Raw genomic sequence first — 19,920 nt, 5'->3', positions numbered from 1 at the left:
CGGCTCCCACGCGGATGGCCGGCCGGGGACGAACCGGCTCCCAACACGCCAGCGCCCAGACACAAAAGCACCCCTAAATGCTGCCCGGGCACCCTGAGCCCTACCCGCCCAACAGCCCGCAGCCCCCCGAAAGTTACGGCGCGTGGACACACCTGCAGGCCCCCCGCGGCGGCCCCCTCCAGCCCCCCAGGGCGGCGGGGCACGCGTCCCCGGACTGGCAGCGCCGCGGCTCCATGAGCCCGCTCCTGGAGCCGGGGCCGGCTACCGGTCAGCAGCGCGGGGCGGCGGAGCGCGCTGGGGCCTCAGCGCGCCCGCGGCGCATCTCGCTCCCTCCTCGTCCTCGCCCGGCCTTTCCTAAGAGCCCACACCCACTTGACATCAGCGCGCATCAAAGCACTTGGCGCAGCGCCAGACGGCAGACCCCGGCGGTCCAGAGTGCGACCGGGGTGCCGCCGCTCGGCCAGGACAGCGCGTCCGAGCGCGGCACGTTCCTCTCCTTGCAGAGGATGCTGCAAGCAGGAGTGGGCAGGGAGACGGAGGAGGGGGAGGAAAACCGGCGGAGGGGGCAGGACCTGCAGCCTAACAGCAGCGCTGCTCTGGCGCCCAGCCAGCCACCAGCAGACCTTACAGCCGTTGCCGCAAGCGCCCAAGACTGTGAAGACCAGGTCGCAGGTGACCTGGGTCGCTGTCCTCTCCCCGCCAAGGTGAGTCCTGACCTTGAATTCTCTTCCTCAGAATGACTGAAGGAGGCTCCTCTCCAACCACCTCTACGAAATTGCCGGGCTGATTCTGCCAAGCCAGTAGTAAATGCTTGATTGGATGTGGGTGCTGACCCCACCACCCAGGAGGCCGCAATGGGGCACCCAGGGAAGCAGACCATACCCTCTGGCTTGTGGCTATACCAGCAGCCTCAACTGGGTCTCCCTTCTCTCTCTGTCTCTTCTCTCAATGCCTTTGGCAATAAGGGTCAGCTCTCCTGGTTCTGCAGGCAATCAAAAACAGCACCACGCAGCAGCTCACACACACTTCTAATTCACTCATTAGCATCCATCCAAACAGTCAAACATTCCAGCACTTATTAAGGCTTAGTATATGCCAGGACCAACAGAAGATAAAACAGCGTTCCTACACTCATAGAGCCCTACACTCATAGAGAAGATAGTCTAGTCACCGAGAGAGATATTAAAAATAAAGCAAGGTAATTACAATTGTGACAAGGATATTAAAGGTAAGAGGTGCTACAAGAATGTACACAGGGACCCTAAACTATCTTGGCAATCAGGAAAGGCTTCCCTAAGGAAGTGACAGTTGAGCTGATGAGGAATGAAGAGAAGTTATCCAGGGGAAGGCAAAGTTCAGGCAAAGACCCTGGTTATTAAAGTGTAGGTCTGCTCCCATTCACAGGTGGAGATGATCAAGCAGACAGTGAAATGCCACGCCCGAGACACCTAGGTCTTTGTCCAGGAGGGGCGTGAGGCAGCTCCCAGGCCCTGGAAGAGAGCCTGGCCATCTGTCCAAAGAGGCCCTATGTCTGCTTTCTCATCTCCCCCTGAACCAGGCTGGCCCACCTCATCATTGAGCTCTGAACAGGTAGTCGGGAGCCTTTACTCTGGCTCCAACTCCATCATCAATTTGCTGTGTGGCTCTAAAGAAATCCCTTCCAACTCTCTAGTTTCAGTTTCTCTATCTGAAATGAGGGTTTGGATTAGAGCAGTGTTTCTACACTTTTTTTTTTTTTAAACCATACTCCCTTTTGGATAAACATAGAACTGTCGTTCCTGTTCTGTAGTATCTATGATGACAAGACATCAAATCATTTTCCAAATCAAAAATTATAATATTGAATGTGCTTTTAAAGCTATATATTCCCTTTAAGTATTCACCATTAAAAGATCTCTGCTGAAGATAACTTGGAAGCAGGATTAAAGAAATGGTCTCCAAGCTCCCCCTTTTCCTGTTATCTGTCCCCATTCCTCCAACATGAACCTTAGCCACAAGCACTTATCATCTCCAGCCTCGTTTCTTTTATTCTTTCCAGGATAAATTGGCCAGGCGATGAACAGAAGCCGTGGGTCATCCAAAAGGCATGCTGTGGAAGGCTCTTTTGAATGATAATTTCCAGTGATGCTGGGAAATAGACACTTTGAAGGAAGCACATAATGTTCCTGGGGACAAATTAGCTATATGATTTAAAAGCCTTAAAAAATGTACTATCCTTTGAACCATCAATTCTCCATCTAAGAATTTATCCTCAAGACATAATTATGGATGAACACAAAAATTTATACACAAGGATTTTTATAACAGCAAATGATCGGTTAATAAACTGTGGTACATCTTTGCAACTGAATATATGCAACTTTAAACCTAATATATAGAATATTTGCTGTTGAATAAAACAAAATGAAGGTTACAAGACAAATGATCCCAATTGTGTGTGCATGTGTCTGTGTATAGGTTTGAGAGGGGTGGTAAGCACCTATGGTGGAATGGTACTGTGTTCATTTTTCTTAGGATGACTCAGAACCTACCCCTTGAACCAAAACGTGACATCACTATAGCTTGTCATCCTCACAAGTAAATCTATTAACCCATATGAAAGTTATAGAAGTTTAATATTAAAACAGAACAGAATAAACCTTACAGACAGGCAAGAACACAGTTAAATTCTCCACCGCCATCCACTTACCATTAGGGATTTGATAGTAATCTTAAAGGTAGAATGGTTTTTCCCCCAGACTTTTCATTTCATATAGATTTGTTTTAAGTTTTTCTTTCCTTGAGTCTAGTTCAATAGTTTCCAAATTTCAGAGTGCATAAAATTTACTGTCCATGGTGGTTGTAGGGTAATCTTGACTTTGGGATTCTTTTCCCTTATATTCTGAGTTTAGAACCTCATCACTGTATGACAGTTCAGAAAAAAAGACTACCAGAAGGATATTTAGCAAAATGTTAAAATATTGGAATTAGAGTTGGTTTTTATTTCCTTCCTTGGGATTTTCTGTGTTTTCCAAGTGGTCTGACAATAAATATATATTACCTTCATAATCAGAAAATAAAATGCTGCTTAAGTGGGTTAAAACCCCTCCAAAAGATAAAAGAAACTATGCCTTGACTTTAAAAGGGGTGACTCTGACCATGCCTTTCACATGCCTTCTCTCTGCCAAGTTCTCGTACTGCCCCAGTTGGTGCCCCAATACCCAAGGACAGACAGTACATTGTCGCTAGGATACCACGCAGGAAAAACTGGCAAGAAAATTATTTTTACATTTACCTCCTGGGGTGTGCTTATAATAATGCTTAGAAGCTTAGACTAAAGGGTCCAAAATGAAGCAGCCATGACCATCCACTAATGGATCTCCTACCCATGAAACTCTCTACCAAATATTCTAGGTTCTTAATAAGCTGAGAACATATAAGGCATATAACCTTTGGTCCTAAGGACCAAAAACTATTCAGCTTGCTTTCCCCAGACCTGACGGTGCCACCAAGCACACTGGCAAGGACCAGCAGAAAAAGGACAGGCCATAAATCAGACTGGGCTCAGCCAGTAACCGATGAGTGATCTGTGCCTCAGTTTCCCCTCTGTTAAATAGCCTAATAAAGGCTCCACTTTTCTTTTAAGGGGTGGATATAAAAGCATTAGGATAAAGTGAACAGTAGTATCTCAGTGTAGCATGTTATTATTTAATGAAAGTATATGCTAGGGCTTTTGGGAGGAGAAGGAGCTGGCTAGTTGTGAGTTCTTTGGCATAAGGGCAGTAAACTGCAATTTGCCTCATATGTCAAGCTTTCTGAGAACCTAGAGTGCTCACAAACCAGATGAAGGACGTGAGGTGGGAAACATAACTGTGCTGACTTTCTCTTGTGGCATAACTCATGAACTCCTGAGTCAAGGACAGAAGGTGAGTTAGATGAAAAATCCAAGCTGGAGGCCCAGGTTTCTCAATACACAATAGCCAAAAACCATCAGGGCAGCATCTAAAGATGAGGAATGCTCATATTATTTGGCCACTTTAATTCAATAATCACTAAATCCCCCACCAGGCTCAGCAACTGCATTCTCTGCTCAAAATGAAGCACATGACTTCCAAGCCAGACAGAGATGCCATTAGGTTACATTTTAAATCCATCTAGAGTCTAATAAAGTTAATTTTACTGTTATGGCATCTATTAAAACATGGGGCCTTTGTTTAGAGAGTAAACAGAGGGAAGGGAAGCACAGATGTGAAGATCTGGGAATTTTGATTATTCCAGAATCGTTTCTGGAAAGGAGGTAACAAGAACAAACTTGATTTTAAAAAATAATTTTAATGGGACCAAGTGTGTAAGAAGGGCTGCTCTCGTACAACTATCCAGCCCCCTTGAGAACAGACCAGCCTCCCCCACCACACACAGCCAGGCAACAGCTCAGGGACAAAAATGAGGCACCCTGCTTCACCCAAGCAGGAAACATTGAACACACTGACCACGGTAGCCAACTTGGGTCTGGAACTTGCAGCCTAGGAGTCATTAAGAATGGGAAAAATGCTCCATGGTCAGAGAGTAAAAGCCATGCAAATGAGTTTTGATAAAATGAATAATTAATAAGCAAATATACAGCTTTACACATCTTTTAAAAATCAAGAACAAAACCAAATCACAAAACACCTAATTAGTTAGAATACATGTCTGACCAGTGATCCTCATACATCCATTTAAATCAAAATAACCTTGGTTGATTGTAAAAAAGCAGATGCCAGGGGTCCACCCCTAGAGAATGTCATGCAACAAGTCTAGGGTGAGCCCAAGAATGTGCATTTTAGCAAACAACCCAGGTGATGTCACTGTTTGTGGTCTAGAGACCACACTTTGAGAAATGTGAAGCTACAAGGCCAGGAGGGCCTAATGCACCTGGCTCCACTTACCTTCTAGCAGGTGTCACCCTCCTGGACATGAACCCTCCTGGACTTGAATCAATTCATAATGGAAGCTGAATGAATACAACTGATACATCTTGTGAAACCTCAACAAAATTGCAACAAAACTAGGGCATGATGAAGAACGCCAGAAAAAAAGAAAATAGGAAGCACTTAGCACATAGGAAGTGCTCTAAAACTGTTACCTTTTAGAAGAATGAGGATAGTGAAATTTTGATACCTGTTTGGTCTCACCTTGTACTCATAAGCCAGGTATAAACCCCCTAAATTCACTAGCGTTATCACCAAAAAACTGCACAGACTCAGCCAGACATGAGTTAAAAATCCGGGCTCACCCACTTGCCAGCTGGGTGGCCCTGGATAAGTTTTTTCTTCTCTGAGTCACTCTATCTGCTCAACTCTAAAATGGGTTTAAAACAAAATCTATCCCCTAAATGTTATGAGGAAGAAATAAAGAATTGTGAAAGTGCGTGGGACATAGTAGGTACTAAATAATTGGCAGCTATCATTACTTAGTCAATGGATAAACATTTATTAGGGCCTTTTATAAGTCAGGCACTGTCAGCACAGGTGATACAGTAGTGACAAAAGAGACAGAGGGACAAAAATACAGATAACAAACAAATAATTTCAGAGATTGATGTCTGCTATGAAGAAAAGAAAACAGTCATGTGACAGAGTGAAATGGTGGTTCACAGTATGTATCAGGAAAGGCCTAAGATGTGGCATTTAAACTAAGACCTTGTGGAGGAGCACTTCCGGCACGAGACCAGGTGGGAACAAACCAAGCGCATTCCTGGGAAGGAAGGGCAGTAAAGCTAGCACTCAGTGACCAGTGGGATGGGCGGTAAAAGAGGAAACTAGGGAGTCAGAGAGTGAAGGCTATGGAGGCCGTGTAATACCTAGTGAGAGGTTAGATCCTCTTCCAAATGGCAATAGGAACCATAGAAGAATTTAAAAGAAAAGATTCTGCCAGGGAAGAGGCATGATCTGATTTGCCTTTTTAAAAGACTTCTGTAGCTGCTATTTGGAGAATGGCTTGGGGGTTGGGGACAAGCCATGAGAACTGTCTTAAGAATGTTACATGTATGATCTCTTTTAATCCTCATGAAAACTTAAAAATATATTTTTTTTATTTTTGGCTGCATTGGGTCTTCATTGCTGTGCACGGGCTTTCTCTAGTTGAGGCGACCGGGGTCCACTCTTCATTGCAGTGCACGGGCTTCTCATTGCAGTGGCTTCTCTTGTTGCGGAGCACGGGCTCTAGGCACGTGGGCTTCAGTAGTTGCAGCACGTGGGCTCAGTAGTGTGGCTCGTGGGCTCTAGAGCACAGGCTCAGTAGTCGTGGCGCACGGGCTTAGTTGCTCCGTGGTATGTGGGATCTTCCCGGACCACGGCTTGAACCCGTGTCCCCTGCATTGGCAGGCGGATTCTTAACCACACTGCTACCAGGAAAGTCCCATGAAAACTTTTTGTATGAGTACTATTATCATCCCGATTTTACAGATACCAAACCCAGGCATAGAAAGATTAGGTAACTTGCTCATCACAGTAAGTGGAGGATCCAGTATGCAAACCCAGATGGTTTGACTGCAGTGCCTCTCTACTGCCTTTGAAAAGAAGTAGGGAGAACTAGCAACACTAGTTAAAGAGACTACTGCAGGAGTACAGGCAAGAGAGGGTGGGGGCTGACCAAGATAGCAACAGAGAAAATGCTGAGGGGGATTCAGCTGTGCAAAATGTCTTGGTAGCAGAGCCAACAGGACTCACTGATGGGATTTATGACAGGGGTACAGCAAACAGACAAGCAAAAAAGACTCCCAAGTTTTTGATCTGAGCAACAGAGTACATGGCAGTGCAGTTTCCTGAGATGATTAAGACTGGGGAAGAAAAAAAATCTGAGAGGGGAGGCATTAAAATCAACCAAGAACTCAGTTTTGTACTTGTTAGGTTTGAGGTGTCTATTAGACATCTGAGTGGAGAAGTCCTGAAGGCAGTGAGCTGTGTCAGTCTCCACTCAGGGGAAAGGTCAGGGCTGGAATTGTAATCAGAGGTATCTCATCATCACGTGACTCCTTACTTAGTGTATGTGTATTTGTGAGGGTAGGAAGAGGAGGACTCTTCCAACTACAGACCTCTGGTTTGTTGTAATAAGCCAGGGCAGAGCTGCATCTCAACACAGGACTACAACTTGCTCTGAGGCTGAAAGCACCCTGCCCAGCCTGCCCTCTGTGATCCAGTAAAGTCTGCATCCGAGCCCCATCCTCTAAACTAGCTTCCTGGGAGCCTATGTAGACAGAATTCTTTCAAGATGACCTCCAGCATGCCAGATCCCCGGAAGGCAACAGAGGCTGGAGGTACTAGAGGAGAGGCTGGAAATAGGAGCTGTGGAAGGAAGTTTATCGGGCATCCTGCCAGCTTGTGAGAAAATGACTTCTGCCTCCCTCTTCCACTTCAACACTCCTTTTTTCGGTCCTCCTATCATCGAAGCCCATACGGGTGTGAGTCCCTGGAATTGCTCACAAGGGCCAGGGTGTGATAATAATAAAAGGGTTTCCAAAATAGCTTCCCACATTCAGGCTTCCCAAATGCCCAGCTGACCTCCAGGCTACACCATTTCCAGAAATACAGCAACCTCGTTTGATAAAATACTTTCAGTACTGACACCACCTTGGCTCAGAGGAAGTGGGTGTGTGCTAGAGGTCAGATAGAGGTTGGAAGGAGAAGAAAGGCAATTTTTAAAGTTCAGCTGAAATGTCAGGAACACGAAGCTGCCCATGTTTACACAGAGCTTTCCAAAACTGTGAGCAGCTTCCAAGCAGCTTTAAAAAAAATGGCTACACTAACCTGTCCAATGAAATGGCTTTTTAGCTTAACAGAAATAGTACCAGGCTGTTCTCATTCTCCTGTCTCCTTAGGCTTGATCTCCTAGTATAATTTATATTCTTGCTGTTGCTGATTGTTTTCTTTTTCATTAATATTTTATGCCTTTCTCATAAGCTGCTTCGAATCCACTGTGTAACAGGATAAAGCAACAGATGAATAGACAAATAGTGCACAGTCTTGACATTCCTGGATACTAAACTTTCAGATTTATGTAATCAATAAAGGTTGTTTACCATGGACATTAACTGGAGCTTAGGGGGAGGAAATGCCCTAATTAATATGTAAAACCCTTAAAAAATTTGATCTCTTGTTAAAAAAAAGAGAGTGAGAGAGAATCTAGTAATAATTAGCACCTACATTTTTCATATTTTTTGTCCCTAATTGCCTGACCAATAATTTATAGGGCAAGTGGGTGAAGTCTTATGTCCTATATCTGTATGGATGATTTTGTGGCTCTTATCATTCAAACTAGCAACAACAGGATGCTAGTTCAATAACTGTGCTACTTCATCTTCCAAATAAGACTTGTCAAAGCCACTGAAGGAAATCAGAATAAGACTCAATCTAAACCTAACCACAAACAAAGCTGGAATCTGTCAGTCCTTTTCTGGCATAGAGAGGTAAAGGCATGTCAATGCCCACTGCTGTTCTCTCGTGTCCTTCTAAATGCAGAAACAAGCTTTAGAATATGAAATAGCCAGCAGCATGGGAACACAACTTTGGAGACATAAAAATTATTAGGTTTTCTAAATCACTGACACGAGCCAAAATCCTTACTGAGACTAGTGGGACAAAGATAGAACCAAAAGCCGCGTCACATTTACAAGCATCCCCTTAAATGCCTTCTTCAGGAACACTCTCTAACATAAACCCGAATATAACAATTATTCAGATCCCCAAGTGCAGGCAGCAAATGTTTTTGAGGAGGCTCATCCTCAAGGGAGCAAAGGAACAGTGCTATTTTTTTAATCACCAGAAGTCACTGGAACCAGTATGTTGGCACTCTAGAGCACACAGTGATGACAGATGCTTATAAGGAGCACGCTGAGGACTTGTAACCTTGTGGAAGAACAGACATCAAATTATGCCTTGTTGCAGTTTGAAATGTGTTTTACTGCCTTCTAATTTTCTGAAGATTGACACTCCATGCAGTACACGGTAGGTGGCAACACTGAGCTATGAGAATCTCCCATTTGCCAGCCTTGCAGAATAGACAAAGTTTAATATAATAATAAATCCCATTCTAAAAATTAGGTCTCTATTAAAAGAATGACAACAGGCACAAAGTAATTAAAAATATATGCCTGACAAATTTGGAATCAAATGCACCATCAAACGTTATGTCCTGGCATATTGTCACTTCCTGCCTCTACTCTCCCAATCACTGGGCAAATCCAATTATTCCTGAGACAACCGAATTGTGCCTCTCTTCTCCCTGTCTCCCTAGTGACTTTTATGAAAATAATATTCAACTTTAATGCGCCTGCACTTCAGGAGACACTGTGACAAGAGCAATAAACACATTCTCTGTGTGCAAAAGCCAGGACAAATGAGTTCTGAGACTGCCTTGGCCAACACTAGGTGTGGGCTTTCTTTCCCCAACTCAAGAGAGACCGAAATGTAACAGCTGTCAGAAAGCAGCAATGGCCTGTGCCAGAAATACCTTGCTGTGCAGCTCTAATTGCCAAGAGATAAGAACCCATAACTCACACAGACACTTGTGGCTCAGGCTCAGACACAGCAGGCAGAAAGGAAACAGCATGCACTTGAGTCAGAGAGACCTACACTCTGATTCTTACCAGCTATGTGACCTTGGGCAAGCCCTCCACCTCCCCTGAACCTCAGTTTCCCTCATCTCGGAGGACAAGCATCAACGTGTACCAAATGCCTACTACAGGATTGGACTTATAGCGGGTGCACAATGCCCTGGAGTTATTATTATTAACAATCTCTAAAGGGTACAGTGGAGTAAAATGAACTTGGAGAAACTGCGAGAACTACGGTAGTCAAGCTCTCTGGACAAGAGATAGTTTGTACCTCTGAAAGAACCTTGATTTTCTGTGAGAGCTCTATAAGAATCACATAAAACCCCTGGCTGCTTTTGCCTATTCATTTGTTCAAACAAGTATGTACCGAGGGCTCACAGTGTGCCAGGATTATGCCAAGCACTGAAGACAACATGGCCCTGGCCTCATGGGACTTAAAACCTAATGGAGAAGACAAGCTTTCAAAATAATCTGATTAGTAGATGTAAATGTACATCTGTGATAAGTACCACAAAGGAGAGTTCCATGGCCATCTGTAACATGGCCACCTCAAATGAGAAAATTAGCCCAGTCTGAGGAGCTGCAGGATGACGAAGACTTAATAAGACAAAGAAGAAAGCTAGAGGACACTGTTCATAACCTCAGTGGGCCCGACGTAAGAAATTTAACTTAAAGGAACAAACCAGGAGGCATTTAGCTTCCTCTTAATGACTAGGGTGTTTTTCTTCTCTAACAGTAAAATCCAGAAAACCTACTCTGTCCCCTTTTTTGTTTTGGCTACCAGGAAGCTCCAAGTCAAATGTGAAGCTCAGCAGTAATGCAGACCCTTAATGCATGCATATTAACACTCTCCCCATCCCCCTTGGTTTGTCTTCTTCTTTTTACTTATATTTTCCCTAGTCCTGATTTCAAATTCCTATTTCTATTTTATCATTGTATCTATTATTCATGAATCCTTGGTGAAAGGAGACAGGACACAAATAGAGACTTATTAATACTCTTTCTAAGGCTAAGGGGCTGAGCTGGAAAGAATTAACAAGAGTGCCCTTTGTGTCCCCGCCTGGTGTGTTACCCCAGAGGCAGAGAAAGACATGTGGTTTGGTCCACTTTTATATAAGCAGTGCATTCCTTGTGGTTTGAGTGATCTAGCACAATAGTGCTTTTTTCCAGAGACACTTTATCATGTTATATTTCTACCCTAACAAGCAGCTTTCCTTTTGCTCATTTTTCTCTGAAACATTCAGTGACCTATATTTACAAAGAACCTACATTCTGGATATTCCAGGATAGGTGCCCCCTCCCTTTTTAAAAACTTTTTTTTTTTTTTTTTGCAATTTTCTGTTTAATAAAGGCAACTCATGAAATATATAACTGGAGTTTTCCTTTTATACCTCTGAAAGGCATGATATATACACATAGATTCTTCATCAGACCATATGTCATGATTTTTGGATCAGAAAATAGTCACTCTCCTCTTAATGATGAATTAACATTCACATGGTGAAGGCTGAAAACAGGATAGAGATGAGGAGGAGATGTGGGAGAGGCCATTACCATTTTTCAGTTTTCAGTTTATCTGCACCTCATTAAAAAAAAAAAAACAGGATGTTTTATGTGCAGAAAGTCCATTTTTTGTAGAAAACTATTCCGCTTCCTGGGAAGGTGAAATCTTTGTAAATGAAAATTAGGCATAATTCCAAGAACTGCAAACTGTGGCTCTTCTCCTTATTTGGTCCTGGCCCCTTTTACATGATGAAAACTTGAACTGTCTTCCCCAGGAAAAAAAGACATAAACACAATTTTGGCCAGTTTTAGGGGATTTCAAAAAGCTTCTGAAAGTCCATTCATGAACTTCGTAGGCAGAATTTCCCCAAGAATGGAGCAAATACCTGAGGGTACCTGAGATGGCAGTGCAGCAAGAACACTTGAAAAAATATAAATGCTATAAATAATAGTTATACATAATGTAGCTAAGAACTATGAAGGCTAATAAATATGAATATAAAATTATTTTTTAATCACTTATTTGGTTTTTTTTAAGTGAGTCAATTTTATATGGCTATTATGAAAATGCAGAGGTGGAACAGGAATGCCTAAAGTATGAATGCCTGAAGTTTAGGGAACATTGCACAGAGGATTCACAAAATCTAAATTTATAACACTGCAGATACATTCCGAAATTCATTAAACATTTGTCCAAACCAAGAGTAAACCCTAATGTAAACTATGGACTTCAGGTCATAATGATGTGACAAGGCAGGTTCATCAATCATAACAAATGTACCACTCAGGCGGGGGATGTTGATAACGGGGGAGGCTGTGCACATGTGGAGGTGGGGGGGATATGGGAAATCTCTGTACCTTCTCCTCAGTTATGCTGTGAACCTAAAACTGCTCTAAAAAACAAAGTCTATTTTTTTTTAAAAAAAGTCACTCTCATAAAGCAGCTCCTTCAAGGACACTGGTTTTTCCTTTTCTCTCTCCTCATGTTCTCTCAGACCAGCTGGCTTGGCAACACATACCCCATGTCACTCTTAGCCCTCCTCCCGGCTTTCCTTCTGTTCCCAGCCAGAGGATCCCCATACTGCTGCAAAGATTATGAAGAGTTAAAGGCTGCTCTGGCACAGGAGGCGTGTATGGGGTGAAGGGTAGGGATTTCCCTGAGCTGCCTGTACAGAGGTAACTGACCAGGGTGAGGCGACAAAGACCAGCTGCATTTCACTGACACCCGGGATCTGATGAGACCCAGACTTCGCCATAGGAAGTGAGTCAGAGACCAAGGAGCTCAGACGATGTGCCAACAGAAGCCAGGGCCACTGGATGCTGGGACAAGAAGGGAAGGGAAGAGCCACCATTCAGACAGCCTGCGTGGGTCTGTCTCCCCTTCGCAATCACGACCTTAGAACTACTCACTCAATGCCCCTCTCCCCTTCTGGGCTATAACTTCCAAGAGAAGGACCACTTATATCTTTGCTCAGCCCCGTATCTCCAGGCCCTCGCACAGTGCCTGGCACACAGTAGGCACTTTGAAGGAACGGAAGAACAGTGGCTAGCAGGTGCTTTGTACCAGTAGATGCTCAGGAAATGGTTCTGTTAAAGCAAATAAACTGCTTATCATTAAAAAAAGAAAAGAGCAAATGAATTCAGAGAACACAGTCCCTTTGCTTTTTCACTTCCTGTAGGCAAGTCCAAGGTAGCAAACAAAATGGAGGAGTGATTGAAACCAAAATTAAAAGCTGGCTGTGGCTTCCCCAGAGCTGACCGAGTGGTCCAGACATAGGTGTGCTCCTCCACTAGACACTTGGCTCTGAAGTCATTTCAATCTACTCCATTCCCAGAAAAGGGAATTTAAGGATAAGTATGGCACTGAGACTCAGGTACCCCCACTCTCTGGATAAATGTGGTAAAGGAGTGACATGCCTCTCTCCGACTCAACCCTAGCACCTGTGTCCAAGAAATAAATACACTCAGAAAAGAAGTATTAGCTGCAATGTCAGGGTGAGTGCCCCTCCTGGCTGGGTGGGGCAGCAAGTCTCTTGAAGTCACAGCTGCCCTTTAGAAACGGGCGCCCCAAGGTGTTGGGATGATCGGGTACCCCTTCCTAGGGTTTCCTTACCTAGCTGGACCAAATGTTGATGACCAAACAAAGGCTCCATCAACTCAGCTGGAAGCAGTCTTCAAAAACAACGAACCCTGGGGCTTCCCTGGTGGCGCAGTGGTTGAGAGTCCGCCTGCCGATGCAGGGGACACAGGTTTGTGCCCCGGTCTGGAAGGATTCCACATGCCGCGGAGCGGCTGGGCCCGTGAGCCATGGCCGCTGAGCCTGCACGTTCGGAGCCTGTGCTCCGCAACGGGAGAGGCTACAACAGTGAGAGGCCCACATACCGCAAAAAAAAAAAAAAAAAAGATAGTATAACTTTTTTATACATGAGGAGATGAAGCCTTAGAGAGTTAATATAACTTGCCCAAGGTCACACAGTGAAGAGGTAGGTGAGCTAGGAATGAAACCCAGGGTTTTGTATTTGCTTTGTTTTGTTTTGTTTAGCAGTAGAAAACTTTAAAAAAATAGACTCATTGTCAAAACCCAATAAATAGGGTGATTGGGATTGACATGTATACACTGATGCGTATAAAACTGATGACTAGGGCCTCCCTGGTGGCGCAGTGGTTGAGAGTCCGCCTGCCGATGCAGGGGATACGGGTTCGTGCCCCGGTCTGGGAGGATCCCATATGCCGCGGAGCGGCTGGGCCCGTGAGCCGTGGCCGCTGGGCCTGCGTGTCTGGAGCCTGTGCTCCGCAACGGGAGAGGCCACAACAGTGAGAGGCCCGCATACCGCAAAAAGAAAAAAAAAAAAAACAAAAAAACTGATGACTAGTAAGAACCTGCTGTATAAAAAAGTAAATAAAATAAAAATTAAAAATAAAAATCTGGCTCAGTTTTGGCTTCTAACAATTAAAGCTGCGCAGTAATGAAATCAGTTGTCTCACAAAAAAGTAGTGAGATCACTGTAAATGGAAATATACAGGCAGGTGCTAAAAACTGTGAACTGTAGGACTGTCAGTCTCTTTCAACCCTAAAAAAACATAAAATAAAGTTAAAAACCTAATAAATAAAATAAAGCAGCACTGTGCATGCAGGTCCCTAAGGTAGTGACATACTCTGATTATAATTAATAAATATACCTTGAATTCCTCCTAAAATTACCCCTCTCAAAGAGAGTTTTACTACTTTGTTCACTGCTGTGGCTCATGCTTAGAACAGCACCTGGCACGTAAAAGGCACTCAAAAAATATTGTTGACTGAATAAATCCAACGTTCATAGAGTATTTACTACCTTCCAGGCAGGTCCTGTTCTAAGGACCTTCCAGGTATTAGCTCAATTAACCTCACAACAGATCCTATTGTCCCCATTTTATAGATAAGGAAACTGAGGTACAGAGAGGTCAAGTAGCTTTCCCAAAGTCACACAGCTAGCAGGTAGCAGAACTGGTATTCAATCTGGGGTGAGACTTTGTGTCTTTTTAACTATATTGAACTCTTCTATTCCCTTAGTTTATAATAGGAGAAAGATCTGAAGCCTACAGAAGGGAGACAGTTTGCCACAGAAACAGTTAATGGCAGGGGACCTTGATCTTCCAGGCTTTTACTATTAACTATTTGTGTACCCTGGACATCCTGCACCCCCCTCCTTTTTTTTTTTTTTTTTTTTTTTGCCATGCTGCGGGGCACATGGGATCTTAGTTCCCCGACCAGGGATCAAAACCACACCCCCTGCCTTGGAAGCTCGGAGTCTTAACCAAGGACCACCAGGGAAGTCACGTGGACATCCTGCCTTTTAATTTCTCCTTTTTACTTCTCATAATCCCACCATGAGGTAGACACAAGAGCTTTTAGCATTGCCACTTTGGTGATGAAGAAAATGGTCTGAATTCCCAGGAAGGCTGCCATTTAGGGAGAAATTCAGTGACCAGTGCCCACTCCAACTTGGCCATTGCTTAGGAGCTGAATCTGCTTTTCTTAGTCCCGCTGTGTGAATGCCTGGCTGGGCCTCACACACTGTAATCACCAAACAATATCAGGGGAAAAGAAAGAGAAAGCGGAGGGCTAGAGAAAGGCCAAAAATGATTAGGGAAAAGGGTAAGCAGTGCTTCTATTGCTATTTCATAGCAGTTTCATCCCAAGTCCACAGTTAAAAAATGAACTGCAGTGTCCACTATAAACTGCAGTCTTCTGGCTTTGCAGCTCTGCAATAAAAATCCAATCTGAGCAAAGCAATTTCTCGCTTAGGTTTCCTTCTTGTCCCTCCTAGAGATGTTAGAAGACTCTCTTTTAAAACAGTAGATAAGCCACAAATGCCTTCAGACCAAATTTCATGAAATTCCCACTACAAAAAAAAAAAAAAAAGCACCAGTGATAATAATACTGCAAATATTCAAGGTTGAATTAAATGGTTCAGAATAACTGTTCTGGATGGTCACCTCAAATATAAAACATGGGGCTTTCCTGGCAGTCGAGTGGTTAAGACTCCACGCTTCCACTGCAGGGGGTGTAGGTTCGATCCCTGGTCAGGGAACTAATATCCTGCCTGCCACGCAGCGTGGCCAAAAAGAAAAAAAAAGAAGTAAAACCCAGCTTTTGAATTTGCAGGGTAAAGACCATGAACTTTTTGAACTGGCCCCCAACACTGACTTAAAACCTAAAGCAACAGTGTCTGATGAAATATAATGCGAGCCACATATGCAATTTTAAACTTTCTAGCAGTCATATTAAAAAGGGTAAAAAGAAACCAGTACAATTAATTTTAATAATATACCTTAACTCAATATATCCAAAATATTATCATTTTCAACATGTAATTAGTATAAAAGTTATTACTGATATATTTCACTTTTTTTTTTTAGTATTAAAAATAAATCTGTTATGTATTTCAAATTCACAGTACATCTCAATCCAGACTAGAATTTCAAGTCCTAACCAGCCACATGCAGCTAGTGGCTACCTTTTTAGTATAGCACAGACCTCAAGCTTTCAAGTCTCAATCATAAATGCCTGGCATGGTCTCCCCTCCTCAGACAGACCAAAGCTCAGAATCAGAGGCTTTTTAACGGCAAAGAATTTGCTCTTACACCAAAGCACAGGCCTTTGTTACTTATTTTACAACATTAAATCCTATCAGAATCAACCGCAGGCTTAAAAGATCTGTTGTACTGCAGTGGTAACTCTGATTCAATCATTAGGAGTGGTACTGGGAAAAAGGGATTATTATAATGAATAAATAGGAATGATAATCCCTTACTTTTACTGAGCCCACATAGAAGTGTTCTCACCCACCATCTCATAAGATGTGCATGCCTGATAACCCTGGGACTACCAGAGCCTTAGTGACCAGGAAGGAGGTCACCCAAGTAGACAGAGGCAGCACCAGGAAAAACTAAGCTCAGGGCTTAGCCTCAGGGTCCTGATTCTGTCCTGGGTTCCCTAACTGAGCCCCAAAGGAGAATTACCTGGAGGTACTTATTTAAAACACAGACTTGCAGGCCCTGTCCAGATATACTGGAGCAGTTTGGGATAGGGCAGAAAGGCAGAACCCAAGGGTCTGTATTTTAAAGACATTTCCCAGGTGATTCTGATGTTGCCTGTCTTTGGGAACAACTGCACCAAATCACCTTACAAGTATTAAAATGCCTCTCCTTTAAAAAAAAAAAAAATCCAGTGTGCAAAATCCATACTTGATAAAACAGCGTGTTACCCTTCACCCAGTAGGCTCCTTTCACTGATGAATTGAACTGCTGGAGTTATTCCTTTCACTTATGCTGAGGCGTGTTACAACAGACAGGTTCATAAGACTTGTTGGATTCACGCTGAGCAAATTGTTGGAGATGTTTTTCTGGGCATTTTCAGTGACTTCCTTCCAAGGATCCTGGAGAAATTTTCTTCTCTGACTTTGATAATTGATAACAATTACAAAAGCCAATATTTCTTTTTTTTAATTAATTTATTTTATATTTATTTTTGGCTGCGTTGGGTCTTTGTTGCTGCACACGGGCTTTCTCTAGCTGTGGCGAGAGGAGGCTACTCTTCGTTGCATTGCGTGGGCTTCTCATCGTGGTGGCTTCTCTTGTTGCGGAGCACTAGCTCTAGGCGCGCAGGCTTCAATAGTTGCAGCACGTGGGCTCAGTAGTTGTGGCTCGAGGGCTCTAGAGCACAGGCTCAGTAGTTGTGGTGCACGGGCTTAGTTGCTCCGCGGCATGTGGGATCTTCCCAGACCAGGGCTCGAACCCGTGTCCCCTGCATTGGCAGGCGGATTCTTAACCACTGTGCCACCAGGGAAGTCCCAAAAGCCAATATTTATTGAACAGTTACTATGTTCCACAAATATACATTATTTCATTTAAACCTAAACAACAATCCTATTAGGTTGGTGCCATTATTATGCCTCACCCAATTTACAGATGAGGAAGTTGAGGCTCAGAAGAGTTCATACTTCTAATCAAGCTTAGTTTGAAGTAGGTCTGTATAATGCAAAAGCTTCATTATCATTATTCTTCCTAATACTAAAAATCACTAGATCTCTTCCCAGCATCTAGTGTGTTCTGACCTTACAAACATTGGCTGGCCATTAACAGATTCAGCTCACCTTTACACAGGTGCTCCTCCTGTTATCCCACAGTTCACCAAACTTGCCTCTGTACTTGACTCTTCTGAGAGTTCCTTAAGGATTATACACCTGTCACACGTATCTCTGTACCCCTGAACTTCACAAAGCCCTATAGTACTTGGTAAGTGTAGGATGGATGGATGGATACAAGCCTGATAGGAGAGGAGGGAGATCTAGATCACTGGACTTTATCAGCTGAATAAACGGAAGCTCCATACAGTTTCTAAGAAGGCGACAGGATGAAGACTTTGGTCCAGGAGTATCTGGCCCTAACTGGACGTGAGGGGCTGTGTGGGGACATGTGGCAGCAGGGAGTGGGGTTGGCCCTACAAACAGCATATCTGAAGGGAAGAGGGCTTGCTTCAGCAAAGGTCATATTAAAGGCAATTTCAAAGGAATCAGGGATCTGGGCCTAGGAAAAGGCTGGACCATGGGCCCAGTAGGGACGTAAGCAGGAGCAAAAGTCCTACAAAGTCTTATACTTTCACTCTGGCTCAAAGGACATCCCTACTTTGCTCTCTCATTTAGTTCATGGGTGTATTTGGTTTTATTTTTAAGGGAACATGCTTAAGGGCCATCCCTGTCTGCTTATGACCAAGCCACAGACAAGAACCAGCCTGATTCTTTCCCCGGTGGCTTCCTTGGCCTCCTCATTTACAGGACAGCCAGAACCTCCACCATCGGGAAGTCGCTCGCTTTCCAGAGTCCTCCTCACGGGGGCAGCAGGAACCGTCTGTGGCACCACCCACACTCTCCACCTTGGGGTGCATCAGCTGCTGGCTCCTGCCAGAGACCAGAAGGGAACTGGCACCCACTCGAGCCACAGTCCAGTGGGCCCAAAGCTGAGGCTTCCAGGTTTTCTCCCAGGACCTTCTCCCAAACAGTACCGCCGCTGGATAACCAGCCTGAAGAGGACTGGACGCCCGCTGGGGCCAAAATTCTGAAAACCAAGCCCCCCTACACCGCACCTCTTAAAGTGTGAAACCCTCCTTCCTTACTTCACATCACAAGGCAGGATCAACCTCAAAGTGAGGATGGACAGGAACTTTGAAATTGAACACTGAATATTTTTAAGGGTTAGGAATCACTGGGATTTTTGTTTGTTTGTGTTGACGTTTTTGATGTGTTCAAAGAATTTCACTTCAAGTGTCTCCCAAGAGGTTCACAGCATCGGGATGCACAGAGGGCGCCACAAACCTGCCCAAAAGCCTGACTTCAGTGCCTAATTAGAAAGGCAAATCAGGGTATTTGAAGGCAAATCAGTTTGTGAAGTGAAATTTCTGTAGAAAACAGCAAAGAGTACTCATTACTGACAGGCCCCAACTTGCTGTGGGTCTTAATGAGCATTCTGTTAGACTCAGGCTCTGGCAACACACACCCACCATGCAGAGGAGACCTGGGGGAACATTCCCTCAGCCAGACTTGGACTGCTCTGTGATGGACTTTCCTCTCTGCTGATCAAAGTGGAGAAAGAAGGAGTCATTCTCAAGTTAAAAAAAAAACCCATCCCAGCTGAGGAATTCGCAGGCCCTTAATCCCTTGGTAAAAGGGCAAAGCTACTGCGTCATCTGCGCTGATGGTTCCAAAATGCAGCTACATCAGCATCAACAAGCTCCCCTGGGAGCTTGTAAAAAATACAGATGCCAGAGCCCCACAGGACCTGAGGAGCTGTAGCATCTGTAAGCCCCGGTGGTGACCACTGAAGAGGCGACCGTATTTTCAAGTAGCTGGCTGTAAAAATGTATCTGAATGTATCGCACTGCCTCGCCGTCTATTTCCCTCACACCAGGAAGGTGACAGCGGTCACAGCAATGAGAAGAAGGGAAAACAGTAAGACAACATCTGCACAAATACATATATACACACACACACACACACACACACACACACACGGCTGGGTGAGCTGTGAGGCAGGATGAAGGACACACACACACACCAGCCTCTAGCAAGTTCAGAGGAGTTGGAGAAGATTAAAAACAAAGCACAGACACTTGAAACAAGAAGATACACTTTCACATTAAACATGGATCACACCTCTCAGAATGGCCATCATCAGAAAATCTACAAACAATAAATGCTAGAGGGTGTGGAGAAAAGGGAACCCTCTTGCACTGTTGGCAGGAATGTAAATTGATACAGCCACCATGGAGAACAGTATGGAGGTTCCTTAAACAACTAAAAATAGAACTA

General features: G+C 44.1%; 1 protein-coding gene across 8 annotated transcripts in view; it reads right to left on the bottom strand.

Annotated features, from left to right (window-relative positions):
- PLEKHA7 (pleckstrin homology domain containing A7) overlaps window positions 1-19,920 on the bottom strand; it is a 214,534-nt gene that overhangs the window by 138,187 nt on the left and 56,427 nt on the right. For 2 of the 8 annotated variants that reach the window (XM_081240252.1, XM_081240250.1), the window contains exon 1: window positions 153-651. The exons of 5 other annotated variants lie outside the window; for them this stretch is intronic. In XM_081240252.1, coding sequence (XP_081096378.1) covers window positions 153-235 — 83 coding nt within the window. In that variant the 5' untranslated portion in view covers window positions 236-651. Of the gene's footprint in view, window positions 1-152; window positions 652-19,920 lie in introns of those variants that run through there. One more of the 8 variants, XM_081240251.1, reaches the window with a different exon arrangement.

Source organism: Mesoplodon bidens (genome assembly GCF_964165515.1).
Source record: "Mesoplodon bidens genome assembly, chromosome: 7".
In the NCBI taxonomy this organism is placed as follows: domain Eukaryota; kingdom Metazoa; phylum Chordata; class Mammalia; order Artiodactyla; family Ziphiidae; genus Mesoplodon; species Mesoplodon bidens.
Note: the sequence above shows the minus strand (reverse complement) of the source record. Positions and strands in the feature narration are given on the sequence as shown.